Source organism: Triturus cristatus, chromosome 1_2 (genome assembly GCF_964204655.1).
Source record: "Triturus cristatus chromosome 1_2, aTriCri1.1, whole genome shotgun sequence".
Taxonomy (NCBI): domain Eukaryota; kingdom Metazoa; phylum Chordata; class Amphibia; order Caudata; family Salamandridae; genus Triturus; species Triturus cristatus.
Window position 1 is genome coordinate 999,546,037 of NC_140580.1, and position 16,860 is coordinate 999,562,896.

At 46.1% G+C, this 16,860-nt stretch overlaps 1 protein-coding gene across 2 annotated transcripts in view; it reads left to right on the forward strand.

The window, feature by feature from the left end:
* The window catches only part of LOC146868566 (ficolin-1-like), a 292,230-nt gene extending 282,851 nt beyond the window's left edge, over positions 1-9,379 (forward strand). For both annotated transcript variants that reach the window (XM_085611321.1, XM_085611331.1), the window contains one exon: positions 8,949-9,379. In XM_085611321.1, coding sequence (XP_085467447.1) covers positions 8,949-9,196 — 248 coding nt within the window. In that variant the 3' untranslated portion in view covers positions 9,197-9,379. The remainder of the gene's footprint in view (positions 1-8,948) is intronic.
* Positions 9,380-16,860: the final 7,481 nt, after the last annotated feature.

Below are 16,860 nucleotides of genomic sequence, written 5' to 3' on the forward strand. Positions count from 1 at the left end.
TTGGAGACGTCCTCCTTGATGCGCACTCTCACTCTCTCAGTCACCCTGTAGGCCTTGTGCCTCACAGGTGTACTATCCCCAGTGTCCACATCATGGATGCACCAATCAGTGACACCGGGAACCAGGGAAAACAGATCAGAAAATTGTCCCAGCAGCTGGCGACAATTATTCTGTTGCTCAGGGGTCAGGGTGGAAGAGAGGATCACACCATCCACTGACCCATCTTGCTCCTGGGCTGACAGGAGGTGAGAAGAGGCTCGGTCTCCTCTTCAATCCCAGCATCTGTTGCCAAGAGCATGCCCACTTGGGAACTCTCCAAGTGGGGCTTGAGACGGTTGACATGTAGGACCCTCAAGGGGTTCCTAAGAGACTGCAAGTCCACCACGTAGGTAATAGGACTCTTGCGCTCCACAACCTCTAAGGGACCGGTCCACTTATTCTGGAGCGCACAAGGCTCCACGGGGGCCAAGACCCACACCTTCTGTCCAGGCTGAAGCTCTACCAGAGTGGCATTATGGTCGTACCACCGCTTCATCTCCTCCTGGCTGGCTTCCAGATTTGCCTCAGCAAGTTGCCTGAAACACCTAGTCTGATTCCTGAAGGTCAGCATGTAGCTATATACATTCTGGGGAGGTTTCCTGGGAGATTGCTCCCAGCCTTCCTTGACCAGACTTAGAGGTCCTCTCACTGAGTGGCCATACAGGAGATCAAAGGGGCTGAACCCTAGAGACTTCTGTGGCACCTCATGGTACGCAAAGAGAAGGCATGGTAAGAGGACGTCCCACTTACACCTCATGGGTTCTTCCAGACCCATTATCAAGCCTTTGAGGGTACGGTTGAATCTCTCAACCAACCCATTTCCTTGGGGGTGGTAAGGTGTGGTGAACTTGTAGGTTACACCACACTCTTGCCAAAGGGATTTCATATACTTGGATATGAAATTGGTACCCCGGTCAGACACCACCTCTAGAGGGAATCCCACTCTGGAGAAAATTCCCATCAGTGCACGTCCCACCACGGGGGCCGTCACTGTCCTCAGAGGGATGGCTTCCGGGTACCGGGTGGCATGGTCCACCAGGACCAGGATAAACCTGTTGCCCATGGCTGTCCTGGGGTCCAGTGGCCCCACAATGTCAATCCCCATCTGCTGGAATGGGGTACTGACCACAGGGAATGGCTGGAGAGGAGCCTTCTGCTTCCTCCCACTCTTTTCCACTTGCCTGGCAAGTCTGACAGGTCCTGCAGTGATTGTCTGAACTCCTGCACATTTGAGGCCAATAAAAGTGGGTGACAAGCCTTTCAAAGGTCTTGTCCTGCCCCAAATGTCCTGCCAATGGCACATCGTGAGCCAGCCCCAGTAGGAAGGCTCTGAAGCTCTGGGGTACCACCAGCACACGGGCTGACCCAGCCTCAGTAACCTTAGGCTCTGTATACAGGAGGTTGTTCTCCCAGTAAATGAAATGTGACCCAGACTGATCACCTGCGGCCTGGGCTGCAGCCTGCTGCCACATACCCATGAGAGAAGGGCATTCTTTCTGCGCCTTACAAAAGACCTCCCTGGAGGGGCCTCCTTCTTGCTGCCAATGGGTCAGCTCAGGCAGGTCCCCCAGTTCAGCTATCCGTTCCCCTGTAGGCTCCAGGGCATCCCCCTCAAGGTCTGCTTCCTCCTGGACCGTGGGAACTTAAGGGGCCGGTTTCCCGTGCCCCCTACCTCTTCTCTCTAAGGCCGGTCCCTGGGCCTCCCTCTCAGGCTCCAGAACCTCTTGAGCACCTCTACTTGCTGCCATGGACCGTGTGGTGACACACGCCCAATCCGGCATACCCAACATCTCCAGGTGAGCACTCCGCTCCACCTTAGCCCAAGATGAGCTCTCCAAATCGTTCCCTAACAGACAGTCTACAGGCATGGCGGGCCTCACAGCTACCTGAAGAGTACCAGAGACCCCCCCCCCCCACTCAAAGGGAACCTGAGCCACCTTGCAGTGACTCTCTGTGTTGTCAGCGGCAACTGGATAGAATGCTCCTGGGACCACCTGCTCTTGAGACACCAGGTGACACTTGACAGCTGTCACACTGGCTCCTGTATCTCTCAGAGCTTCAACCCTACGGCCATTGATGGTCACCCACTGCCTGTATTTCTTAGTGTTATCAGGCAGCTGGGTTTGGGGCACCATCTCACAGTCTCCTAATGAGACAAGGGACATCTCTGCGGGACCCCACCCACCTTGGACTGCCCTCTCCTCCCCCAAGGCTACACTAGCCATCTGCCGGGGCGGAGCACCAGTGGGTGCTGGTTTACCAAACAAAGGACACTTTAAATCAGAGACAAAATGACCCATGTTACCACACTTGTAACATTTGATGGGCCCCTTTTGAACAGGTGGACCTGTCGGGGCCCCGGTCGGTTTCTGGGGTGGGGGAGGCTGAGAACCTTTCCCTTGGTTCCCTTGGGGATTACTTTGGGGCCTTCTTTGGAACTCCCTCTGGTTTCCCCCGTCCCCCCCACTCTTCTGTTGGGGACCCTGCCCACCTTTGGCGGAGTCTCCCATGAGACCCTTGTGGACCCTGGTACTGACCCAGCGGTCCGCCTCCTCAGCAAGCTTTCTAGGGTTAGTCAGCCTACTATCAATCAGGTGCTGGCGTAGCTCAGAAAAACAGTTACTAGACAAGTGCTCCCATGCCATTAAATCAAGAAGCCCTTGAAAATCATCAACCTTACTACCCTTCACCCAACCATCCAGTGCTCTGCAAAAAAAAGTTACATCCTCAACATACGTACTGTTTGGAATCTTTGTGCAACCCCTGAACCTTTGCCTATACAACTCAGGGGTCAACCCATACCTAGTCATCAAAGCTGCTTTCATATGGGGATAAGAATTATAATCATCTGAAGGCAAGTCTAGCAGTGTGTCCAACCCCTCACTAAGGAACCGTCCCCACAACCCTGCTCCCCAATCCTTCTCAGGGACCCGGTGGGAAGACATGGCTACCTCATAGGCTTTGAACCACTGCCCTATGTCATCATTCTTAAAAAATTATTTTACTACATGTTTTGATATGTACACCCTTGATTCTACCTGCACTGATGGTGTGCTGCCACCAGAGGAAGTAGACTCTAACCTTTTAGCTTTTAGATCTAATTCCCTCAACTTCATGTCATGCTCCATTTGGATTCTTCTTTCTTCCAGAGCCAGCTTTTTGCTTTCCAGCTCCAGTTGCCCATTCAATTTGAGCTTTGCCATCTCCATTTCATGCATCCTGGTTTCTTTCCTTTCTGCCAACTCTTCTGGTGACAGGCCTCTGCCAAAGCTATGGACGCTTTCTGGTGGTTCAACTACTACCACATCCTCAGGGGACCTTGACTCAATCCAGGCTTTCAGCGCCTTGAGTAGGTCTGCTTTGACCTTGCATCCAGCATGGGGAACTTTGAACTTTTTGCAGAAGCCCTTCAGCTGGGCCTTGGTGTAGCTCTCTAGTCTCTCCTCTTCCCATTCTACTTCTTCGCTTTCAGAGACTACAGATGGCGCTTTTTCAACAATGACTGAACCAGGCATGATTCTTCAAAAATGGAGATTTCTTGGCAAGTTGAAAAAGTATGTGGCTGCATTATTGGTCTGAACTCACTAAATGGCGTTTACCAAATCACTGTACATGAATCACAAATGCAAATTCAGAATCCTCACCGCTGACCACCAATGTTAGAATTGGGGATTTCTGGTTGGCACAGGTAGGTACTTGTGTCAAGCAGGGATCCTCTCCTCTAGTCAGGGTAAGGGGTTACACTCCCAACACTACCCCTGCTCACCCTCTATTTAGCTTGGCGCGAGCAGATAAGGCTTATCTCAGGGCGCAATGGTTAAGCATTTGTGACCACATACAGTAACTCAGCGACAACACCACAAATGGACTCCACACTGGGTTTATCAAAAATAATTATTTTATATAATAAGACTTAGCACAAGACCCAATAACGAAAACAGGGCCCACAATACTTATTGGCATTAAGCAGTTCTTGGTTCAAGCGTAAGGTTAAGGTTCTGTGTGGCTCGTTCCTCTTTGTACGGTTCGTACGGGGACAAGCAAAGCTTAGGAACGGGTCTCACAAGCGCTGCAGACGCTCCGGTGCGAAGCGTACACCCTGCGGTGCTTAGGAACGAGGCTCACAAACGCTGCAGACGCTCTGGTGCGAAGCGTACACCCTGCGGTGCTTTAACGTACACAGTACCTTGTCTTTGAAAGAACGTCATGGACGATGCGGTAAATCCCAGCGCGTTGTACGTTGCGATGTCCTCCTGTTACGGTGCGAGCTACGGCTCGTAGGGGGCCTCAGTCGCGTTGTTCGAGGGGATGGTGCTTAGGTACGGTGCTCTGGCTATTCGTTGCGGCGTACGAGCCGTACCTTGTGAGCGGCGCCTTTTCTTCAAGCGTGGTGCGAAGCAGGCAGTACGCTCCGATTGTGAGCGACGTACCCAGCCACTCTACGCGCCGCAGCCCGCCCACAACAGGGGTAGGGGGGCGCGCTTGAGCAGTACGATGTGGAGAGGGGAAATCAAAGTGCGGCATGAAGTCCTTCCTTCACGGTGCGAGCTACGGCTCGTAGGGGGGCCTTAGTCGCGTTTTTCGGGCCAGATAGCTGGGCACAGGCTTTCCAGTGTACGCGCCAATCTAGGAGGCGCACACTTCTCTCGGCTTCGGCTTTACAGTGAGAACGGCTGTTCTCGGCGGCGGTTCTTAAGGGGGTGAAGTCCACTGGTCCTGGGACTTCGTTCAGGGGGCAGGCTCAGTCACAAGCCCTTGGAGATCTTAAAAGCACAAGTTGAAATAAAGTTTCTCAGCAATCTTTCTCCTCTCCTTCAGCAGCAAGGCAACCACTGCTGGCCAAACCCACAGGCCAGGGACAGTACTCCTCCTACAGCTTTCGCGGTTCCTTCCCCTCAGGCAGAGGTTCATCTTGTTAGCAGGATCTAATTTCTTGGGAGCAGGGTCCCAATACTTATAGTGCAATTCTTTTGTTCTTGCCGGCCAGGGGGCCCTTGCCTAGTTTGGTCCGGTTTCTGAGCACTTTGTTGACATGATGCAGGTTTCTGCTTTCAGTGTGCAGGGCAGAGACATTAGACGCTCCACAGGAGGTGGAGCCTGCATTGTGGTGGCAGACCACAGCCCTATTCAGAGTCCAGGTGCACTCCTCCCACCCAACCTGGTTTAATCTTCCTATTCACCACCTGGCTGCCCAGACTGTCTCTTGGAATTCCCCAGCCCTCCCACTCACACAAACCAGACAGCAGATACACATCAGCGCAGAGGCGGGCTGCAATAGTTAGGCAAGTGTTACAATTAAAAGAAAGATACATAGTCCAGGTGATGTAGTTTAGGATCGTTGTTTTATTCTTTAGATAAGATCCATATTAAGCCTCATGATAGGCCTTCTTCAATGCCCCACCAGGAGCAGCCTCCCTGCTGCTCAGCCCATCACCAACTGATCTTTCCTTCCACTCAAACACACCCAACATTCCGATGACATCACACAGACTGAGCAGCAAGGCAAGGACAGAAACAGAGAGTAGATGCATTATAACTTCCTAGATTACAACACATCCCCCCCTCATCAAATTAATGAAAATATGAAAATGCAAAAACAATGTACTTTTGTGCAAGTCATGAAGATAGTAAAATGCATTAACAACAACTTTCATGCAATATATGCAGATAGTACCTGGACTATGTATCTTTCTTTTAATTGTAACAGCAAGCAAATGCCAACTTTCTAAAAGTGGCATTTGCAAACACAAAACATTAAAATAAACTTTGCTAAAAGATGTATTTTATTTTTCTGAGTTCAGGCATACTAAACTCGATTTTCTACCATGTTCCCTGGGTCTGTTAGGATCATAGGATGTAACAATCTTAACAGCCCATTCTGGCCTATGAGAACAGGTAGCCTTACAATAGTGAAAAACAAAAATGGCTGTAATTCACTATTAGGACATGCCACACACACCAGGCTTGTCCTACCTTATGCTTACAATGCACCCTGCCCTCGGGCCTACCATAGGGGTGACTCACATGAAGTAAAGGGAAGGTTTAGGGACTGGCAAGTGGGTGCACTTGCCCAGTCAGCATGACAGTACCAGACTGCACGCAGGTTCTGCAATGGCAGACCTTAGACACATTTTATCAGGCCGCTTCTGTGGGTGGCACAACTAGTGCTGCAAGCCCACCAGCAGCATTCGCATTTACAAGCCCTGGCACTCCTGGTGCACTTTACTGGGGTCTGACAGTAAACCAAATAAGCCAATTATGGAATGCAATCAACATATACATTTTATATAGGGAGCACTTGCACTGTGGCACTGGTTGGCAGTGGCACAGTGCTCTGAGCAGCCAACACCAGCAAAACACATGAGGCACAGCGACAAAAAGTGCAAGGGAGACTCACGCCAAGGTGCCAGGTCTAACATATTCCCACTCCAATTTGAGCTACAGTAGAGCAAGTGTTTGTCTTTAGAGGGGTTAAATTTAGTATTCTCTCTCCAACATCAGCAAAAGCAGCGACAGTGCTGGACTTTGGAGGTTTTAGATTTACCAAACATACTCTATTTTGAGCAGCAGTGGGGAAAGTGTTAGACTTCAGAGGCATCACATTTACTATTCCACTCCTATCTAAACAGAAGCAGGGAAAGTGTAGTTTTTGGAGAGGTTATATTTAGTATTCCCACTCCAATCAAGGCATCATTAGGGAAAGTGTTGAAACTTGAAGGGGTTAGGTTTATTATTCCCACTTCAATCCAAGCAATAGTAGGGAAAGTGTTGGACTTTTGAGGGGTTAGATTTACTATTCCACTTCAATCAGAGCAACAGTAGGGAGAGTGTTAGGCTTTGAAGGGTTTAAATTTACTATTACTACCCCAAAGTAAGCAAATGTCGGAAAGGTTTTGGACCTCCGATGGGTCAAACTTACTATTCCAACTCCTATTTTTTTTTAAAAAGAATTAATTATAGTTTAAAATTAAACATATTTAAAACACAAATATATATATCTATATCTTAAATATCAATCAAATTAGATTGTAAAAATGCAATTTTTATATTACAAATAACTTGCAAAATAAATAGAATTGTTTTTATATTTTTATGATTACTACTCTTCCCTCCCTACTACCCAAACATTCTACCAGACAATTAAGATTAATTAAAAAAAATTATAAAAATGAAACAATGATAATATTAAGTTAATTATCAGATAACACAATTCAAATTATTATTATATTTAAATAATTTCATAATTAAATAGCCGATTAATCAGGCGAAAACAACAAATAATTGAAAAAGCAATCAATTATTCTACATAAATGATTAAGAGGTCCATTACGATGGCGGGCGGACAAAGTCCGCCTGCCACCGTAACGGCAAAGGGGACCGCCCGCCATATGTGCGGCGGTCCTGTGATTCAAATTAGGATGCGCCCGCCACACTGGCGGGGGCATCCCGCATTTTTTACATTGCGACGGGCGGTGCTGTCAGCAGCACACACCACAATGTAAAAAAGGCATATTGTGCATTTGCATGCACAACGTGGCAGGCACCGCGTGGTGCCTGCCACCTTGTGCATGCAAATGCAGGGTGGTATCATAGGTACCCCCCATGAGCACCCCCCAACATCCTGGGGGCCCGCCAGTGATCTCCACCTTGCTTTCCATGGCGGGGTCTCCGCCATGGAAAGCCATGCACCGCCGCACATCATAATATGGATGGCGGTGTCTTGCAGACACCTCCACCATATGTGAGCCCTTTTCCGACCGGCGGAAAACCGGCGGACAGTCTTTCTGTCTGCCGGGGTCCCCCCCTCCATCGTAATGTCGCGGGGGGAAATGGTAGGTGGGCGGTGATCATTGGCAGGTAGATCTCTACCGCCATACGGGCAGTGGCGATCCGCCCGCCAACATAATCGACCCCTAAGTTATTAAATGGCATTGCATCAAAAAATCTATAATTATTTGAAATAAATAATTCACATTTTAAATAACTTCCCGCCCTAAATCCCTACAAAACGAAAAACCTGCTCCCAACCTAAATATTTCTAATTAAATCATTACAAAGAAATTCACGTTAAGAATTACAAACTACAGTAACAGAATGAAATACAAATATTATAGTAATAGTAATACCTTGTAATATTTCAATAACTAATCATTATTCAATTAATTAAAAAGCAATATTTGATACAGCTATATTTAATGAAACAATATTATATATAACAATACTTCAGAAAATGATATTGTATTCCTAAAAAAATATGTGTACCTTTTATATTCTGTCTCACTATATTTTTGAGTTTTTTCTATTTCGGCGGAACACCCACGTGGTTAATAGGACAAATCGATGAAATTGGGTAAGAGGATCTAACACTTCCTAGTTTGGCAGGTTTTCCCTATTTCAGGGATTTTACCTTATGATCCTCGTTAACTCGTATGGAGATTCTGTGGAGATTCGTAAGTTTCGGTCCATTATCTTCCCAGGGAGGAAGCAGGTATTCATAGTGAGTCTCAGATATTTTTGCCTTTAGTGCATGGTATTTTCTTTACTGAAGAGGGCCGACCAACTGCTCCAAAAATAAAGTATTGCAAAAAGAATTACAAAAAACAAAATAAGAATTGACAATGTGAAAAGGAGTCATGTACAGCCAGACCTATTGGATTTGCCAATGCTTGAATAATTGTGTGGTTTGAAATAGCTGAAGCCTCTGTGTCAAAAGCTGAAGCATTGTTATACTATATAAATGTACCCAAAATAAGGGGTATAGCAGAATTTCTTATCAATAAACACTATGGTATGGACATCTTCCAATGCTTTTTTAGAAGGTCTGATTTCCTTGCAAAGAAGGTTTTGCTTGTGATTAAACGTCCCGTTAGAAAAGTGCCTTACTTACTGCTGTTATTATCTTTTCGTAGGTGACTCTTTATCGCACCATAAGGGCAGCCCCTTCTCAACAAAAGACCAAGACAACGATAAGCATGACCTTAACTGTGCCGAGTCCTTCAAGGGTGCCTGGTGGTACAACGGTTGTCACACTTCCAATTTAAATGGAAAATACTGGCTGGGCCCTGACCACAATAAAGCTGATGGCGTTGACTGGCGGACGGGCAAAGGAAGCCACTATTCCTACAAACACTCTGAGATGAAGTTCAGGCCTGCCTAGCAGAGTCTCTACAAAGACGAGTTAGTCTTTGAGCGACAATCTGATTTTAGAACCTGATTGTCTTCCTGTCAATTCTCTACTGCTTCAAACTTCTTGTTGTCCGTCGGAGACACACAGTTTTGCAAGGTCACTTTACAGAACAATATTTCTCAAGGTCAAAATAAACTGTAAGACGAAGTAAAATATTTGGTGCATTCTTACTTTCACAGTTTCCACTTGAGTGATGTAACCTGGATGGAAATCCTCCTATGACAGGGGAGTGGGCCTAGGATGACCAATTGTCCTGGATTTGATGGGAGTCTAGGGGGCAGATTTACGACTGCTGGCGCATCTCTGCTAATCAGCAGAGATGCGCCAGAAGAGTTGCAACGCATCTGCCCACCCGTGCGCCACCACTGATGCGCCGCATTTACAATGCGGCGCACCGTGGCGCTCGGATGGGCAGATGCGTGACGCATCCCCCGTCGGAAAGGCGGCGCATTGCTGGAGTTGCGTCGCAAGCGCGACGCAGCTCCAGCAAGGCTCGGGGGTGCCCTATCCCTAACATGCTGCGTCAATCCTTACGCCTGCTTCAAGCAGGCGCAGGGTTTTGACGCAGCATGGCCTTAAAAGTGACTGAGTGAAATCTTGTAGATTTCACTCAGCCACTTTTAGGAGGCGTTCCTGCGCCGGAACGCCTACATGTGGCGCAGGGCTTTACAACGTGACGCATCTCGCAGATGCGTCACGTTGTAAATACCCCGCACCATGGCACAGGATTTGCGCCACCGCTGCGTCACAAAAGTGGCGCAACGGCGGCGTAAATGAGGCGCAAGGGCCTTATAAATCTGCCCCTAGATTTTTTTAACTCCGTCCTGGCATGCTGAAACCTTTTTGTATAATAATGCAGTATAAATAATATTGTATTATATTAATGTATAATAATAAATTCACATTATTGTTGGATCAGTATGTGGACGGCAGTTAAAATGATCCTTTCATATTCACCAACTCATTTTATGTCCTCTCCCTCCCTTGTGATGGATGTTATGTGCTATGTGATGCAGCTCTTTTTCTTATAATCAGTAGATGCTGTCTTAATAGAGTTAATTCTATGACTGTGGACAGTTTATATCTGAGCATTTCACCTGGGCCCCAGCAATACTGCGGTGAAATTGGCTCTCGTGTTGCTCTTTGCATAGGCATTTCTACATTCATTACTTTACAAGATGATAGTGAACAGGGATGTTTCATATTCTCTACTACAAAATTAAATCTATGGCATATTCTCATCTTTAACACTCTGTACATTTCTACTTCCGGGTGTACCTTTTTTCTTTTATACTTTTTCCTTTAAGTTTTATTTTACATTTTATTTTTTACTGTAAGCACTCACTTTTCTTCTGTCCTTTGGGTTTTTTTCTTTGGTTGCCCACTGATCTACTTTAGTGTGGACGAGCAGTACAACATTTAGAAGTGGATACATATTCTCAATAAATCGGCATTTGCATCATATGTGCTAAAATTAATTGCACGTAATACAATTCAAACCCACAGACAAACATCCAAAAGGTATACATTTCTATGATCATAGGGCGCCAAAAAAATCTGTATTTTTATGATTTTAGAAAAGCTGCTCTTTTATTGTAAATTTTTAAATGCAATTTCATTGTTATTGCCTGCAATTGTGTGCAACAAAGTAGCCATCATGGGCCTGAGTTGAGGGTGTGGAGTGGGAAAGTCGTAATTGCCCCGCAACGAGGCTCCGGGTCTTCGAGACAACATGAGAGTCTTGTAGCATAATGGTCTTCTACAATCACAAGTATAACTTCAGGACAATGCTTTCTATGCGGTGTGTTAGAGAAAACTGCAGACCCACCAATTTGAAATCATCAAGATCCCCCCGCCCCACTTCCTTGTTCTACAGACAGACCCTTGCTTTCTTCCAAACAACAATCCAGGTAACTGACACTATGGTAAAAGTCTACTTATCAAGGTGAGGGATGGTCAGCATGTCTGACAGCTTCGCTACTCCTTGCTGCTGTGGACGCCAGTCACCTCCCAGCAGATCGACCACTCACCCTGCACAAACCTCCCATAATGCCATCATGCAGCACTAAGCAATTACTGGCTCACAACACATTGAGCCATGGACAGAATGCTCTGCCCCAAAAGGGGAAAAAATTAGTCCAACCTCTTTAAATGTTTTTTATTTTACAGAGTTTTACATAGCTCGAACTTGACCCGAATCGGGTATCAGAGCGCTCTACATAGCATCACATTTTTGTTAGGCACGGGGAGATTAAGTGATTTGGCCACAATCACAGGATGTTCAGCATCATTGCCGAGACTCCAACCCAGTTCCTCAGATTCGAGGTCGACCGCCCTAGCCGCTAGGCCAACTCCTCTTCAAATGTAAATAAAATAATAGATATGCCCCTTGTGTTTGAATGTAGAGTCTGGAGTACCGGGCTCTAATAAGAACTTTCTCTAATGAAATCGACTGTGAAGAAGTGTATTTGTTTAGGCTATGAAAGACATCAAGGATAGGATAGACAGCAAATGTTGATAGCACTTAAGAGTTTCACTTTGCTGGAACGATGGAACATGCATGCAATGAACAACGACTCTTTACAGTAACGCGTCAAGTACTTTGCAGTATGAAGTAAATCTTGATCTGGATGTCAAATAGGCAAAAAATATGTGTAACATAAGTTAAGTCCGAAAGAGGGCAAATGTAGATGCTCGCCTCAATGACCCTTTGCCCCTCTGTCAAGGTTCCATTATGCACATCACCATCAGTTCTTTCCATTCAAAAGATGCACATTCTGGAAACCATGGGCCATATTAGCAAGGACTCGCAATAAACATCGCAAAGCGCGCTTAGCGGTGTATTTTTTATCGCCGGCTATCGCTGGTGTAGATCGCGGAGATAACGCGTTATTATCAATGTTTATCTCCAAGGCGATAATAAACCAGCGATAGCGGCGATTCTCCATCAATAACGCGTGAATACCAGCGATGAATTCCCATCGCTAAGGAAAAGGTCGCTAATAGGCACGTGAGGATTCAGCCGTAAAATCCACCTCCAATCGAAAACAATGGCTAAGTCAGGATTTTAACAGGTGTTAAAATCCAGCAATAATCGCGCTTAGCGCGACTTTTTTTATCGATCTGCCTGCGTTGCTAATAGGGGGTAGTTGTGTTAGCGACTGTTTTCAGTCACTTTTAGTTGGGAACGCCTACCTTGCATGTCATTAGCGATAATTATCGCTGGCATGCAAGGCAATTGGAAAACCGGCCGCTATCGCTAGAAAGCTGTCGCTAACGCCTGTTAGTGACAGCTTGCTGATAGGGTGATAGAGGCAAAAAGTGGCGCTAAAGCGGCAATAAAGCCCTTGCTCATATGCCCCCATATTCGGCTGTTCACTCAGGGATGGAGGCCAACGCAGACAAAATGAGGGGCTGTATGCTGGGACTAGCAGAGCACCTGTTGTAAGTAATTTACCTAACTTTATAATCTAAAAAGAAGGTAGAAGGTGCACAGACCAGCTAAGTGAAACAGATTGCCCTCCAGTGCTCCGAGCTAGCAGGAGCTAAAGATATGGTGGTTTCTGAACCAGTGAGGTATGTCTCATTTCTTGGCAATAGATTTTCTAAGGAATGAGAGGTGATTATGGCTTAGGGCTAAGCAGCGTACTAACGATGCTGCAAAAAAGAGTTAGCTAAATTAACGTGCGTGTAAGGTTTTGGAGTGGGGAGATCTGAGGATAGGAGTGTAATGGAAAATCTTTGTGATCATTCTTAAAACTTTTTTTCATAATTTGTTTATTTTCAAAAATAAAACCCTGCTTTGTGTCCTGTTTTTTAAAAATAAAACGTAATGATGACAGAGCCATCGATCAACCTTCCAATGCATTTACAGGAACTTCTGTGAAAGTGGCTGGCGGACATCTCTAAATTTGCAGCCATGGCAACTGTATTAAATCAATCCTTCAAAATCACAATCAGGTCCTAACTGTGTTTTCAGGCTAGGCATTGCACACCCCTATATTTATTACACGGGAGAGTGAAGTTGAGAAGTCAGGAAACCTAATTCCCCGAAGCTGCAGAAGTTTCCTAGCTTTGTCTAGTTTAAAGCTTTACTAGCCCAGCCTCTCTCAAAGCCATGGCGGTGCATTCCGCAGCAGAAAGTCATGCTTGCAAACCTTCTTGATGATCCTAAAAGTTAGAAGGTGGTAGGAGGGCTTCAACCAGGAGATGGTGAGCGAGGTAGGAGATGTAGAGGATGCTTGGGCTCTCAAACACACAAAAGCTGAGGGAGGAATGCTTACAATTTATCTAACCACTTGCAATCACTCGGAGTGTCATCCTAACGCATCTTTGAATTGCTCACCAAGCCACCTCAGTTTGGACCCTGCCATATGCAAATCAGTCTAGTCCCAGCTCCTCATGGGAATAGTTCAGCCTGACCTGCCAGGCCAGGTCCTCCCTGAACCAAATCACAAGCAACCCAGGACCAGTTTTTCCCTTATAGAACTTATCAGCTAAGTATAGCTCGGGACCCACATCTGGGCATACCCTTGCCACTAAGAGCAGTACATCAAATCACAAAAGATGATGGGAAGAATGCTTGCAATTTGTCTAAACACTGGCAATTGCTCAGGGTAGCATCCGAACCCGTCTTTCTTTTACTCACCATGCCTTCTCACTTTGGGATTAGCTATATACAAGTCAGCCTTTACCCTGCTCCTTATGCCTGAGCTCTCGCCAGGGGACTTTGCAGGGGGTGGCTATGGCTCTGACAGGGGGATTTTGACAGGGTGGTCGGGGGATCAGCTTATGAGAAAGGGACAGTGCTACGGTTTGAGGACTCTGAGTAGGGAACAGTGGCAGCTTGTTTTAGTGGCCACATTTTTCCACTACCACAAAGGGCATGAACGCTGTCCCTTTAAAAAAACAAAACTTGCATGTCCCTGAAATAAGAGATTTGATTTACCATTCGCGCTCCAGAGATCTGCGTTACCCAAATTATTATCTTTTTATTTTCTATGGCACCAAACACTGCCATTGGCATGATTCTGACCAACTTTCTGAGGCAGAATGCAAGAATCCATGGTATTTGCTATCTTGCAATTCTAGATAACGCTTAACCTTTTTTTTGATACACCACATGTAACTCCTCTGCTCTTTGAAGCGCATATAATTGTATGTTGCTTGTTATTGCAGAATTAAAAACACTTTGGAAAAAAATCAGAACATGTAAGTAATTTAATATTACGAATAATTGCGAGGTGTTGTACACTCTCTGAATGAAGGAACCTTGACTTGAGGATCATATGCTTCACCTGTCGACCAAACTGAAATGTGATTGGATCACCTTAGTTTTGAAAAAACATAGCTATCCGAATCTTCTCATTTAACGATGTTGATCGTGTGAGCAAGGCTTCCTTCTCCTACCTCGGAGGAAGATCCTTCTCCTACCTCGCCGCCAATACCTGGAATACCCTGCCCCCCAGCTCAGGCAATCCTCGTCGCTAACACAGTTCAGGAAGGACATCAACACCGGGCTTTCCACTGAACCTCCACACCCAGGTGGATCAGCAGCCCCCCCTTCAGTGTCTTGAGGCCCTCACGGGTGAGTAGCCGCACTTTACAAACCCCTGATTGATTGATGATTGATTAGTACCCCTGCAGAATGAAGACATGTTTAAGGCTATTAAAACAGTGTAAAGGGCCATGCAAAGGAAATACATGTGTATATCTTGTAACTTCTCCGAATGAGAGAAGTAAATCCCTACCTCATGCTGCTTTTCTCCAGCCTCTTCTTCATCTCACAACAACCCCTCCTCAATCCTCACTCTCTTGATCTCTCTGCAGCGCACTCGTCCGCTCTATCATGGTTCTGAAACTTGTCTCCTTGTGAATGTGCAGAACAAGAATGGTTCTGCCACCTTTCAGGCATCTCTTTCTTAATGACTGGGGTCTCCTCGCCACCCCCTTTCCGACTGGCATTTCACAAGGATCAGTGCTTGGCAGGACTTTTAGCATCTTTTATGGGATTCAGGTCAACGCCATCAACAAGCCAGGATCTCAAATCTGTTTCTAAAGGAATTTTGGGGAAAAGTAGTTAGAAAAGTATTGTACACAGCAAGTATAGGCATTAAATGCTCCAACATGCAATGTGCCATTTTGTGTAAAGCTGATGTAGGCCACATGGAGTTCAAATGGACACCGGGACCACCAAAACAACTCTAAGGGTAAATTGACACCAGCAGAAGGAGCTGCCAATAACCAAACATCCTGCTCATAAGTGGCTGTGGGAATCACTAAAGAACACATGGTGCTAGCTACCCTCATATATGTAACAGGTACAGCACATTTAACAGCAGTGTAGGCTTCCACCAGGGACATTTTAAGGATTTTGGGGACTCTGAGCCAAACGTATTTTGGGGGCCCCTGTTTGGAACAGCTTTCAATTTATGATCCAATTTAACTCTTTCATGCTCTCTTTGGACAGTTCACTGACAGCGTACAGGCACACCGCAGCCGCGGTCCTTACAGGGAACAGCTGTGGGGCCAGGTGGGGGGTTTGAGGGACGATGCAGAGGGAAAATTAAATAAAAATATATTACCTAATAAAATCAACACACTACTTAATAATTTTTCCTCGACATCGTCCCTCGAAATCCCCCCTACTCGGCCCCACCACCCCACCGCTGTTATCTGCACAGACCGCAGCTGCACACCTGTCCAAATACTCAATGTGTTTACATCTAATAATCCAGGATAGTGACGAGTTTTCAATATTGTAACACAGCAAAAACTCATTAATATTACTGAAAATAACCTCTGTGACACCCTGGCCCTCCCATTTCTCATATATGAGGTCCTGTTTTGATTTAAAAGAAACTTTTTTATGGGTGTTGCATGAAGCATGAAGCATAAATACAATATTTCTCTGTAAAATGTCTGTAACAGACTCACACACAGCTCACATCAAAATAAATTAAATGAATATTAAATCAATCTGTTTAATAATTATTATGGGTCCTCATGCAAACCTCTCTTCAGGACAGAGCTGGCTTAATCAGGGGGACCCATGAAAGGCTGGGGCCCTGGGCCAGAGCCAACTTTACCCATGCATTAAACCGTCACTGCTTCTATCACATGACACAGATGCACTGGTAACAGCAGCAGTGCAAGGCTTTCTGTCCCACAGGATACAAGGCAAAGCACATGTACCAGTGGTGCATGCTTTCCTGCTTCAATGCTGCAGGTGCTGCAGAGGCTGGAGATAAACAAGATCCACTCAGTGGCGGCTCTCCTTTATTGGTGTTGGGGCTCCACCCCCTTATTTCTTTCCCTTTTATTCTATTAGTTGTGAATAAGAATCCTTGCTGCAACCTCTGGCAGCAAATCTGTTTAATGACTCGCCTAGAAGCACAAAGGCATCTGCTCCATCCATCAGAGACTGTCCAGGGAAGGCGAAGTACCATTTCTGGCCTCAGGGGCCTGTCATGCCTCAGGACCTCCCCATTAATGACAAGCTGCAGCGTCACTAGCACAGGTAGCCCTGGGCGCATTACGCTTAAGCCCTGTAGTACCCGAGGCTACCTGTCAAATAGGTTGTCAGCTCACTTCCTTCCATCTGTACACAGCAATGGGTGGGTCAGGTGCCCCAC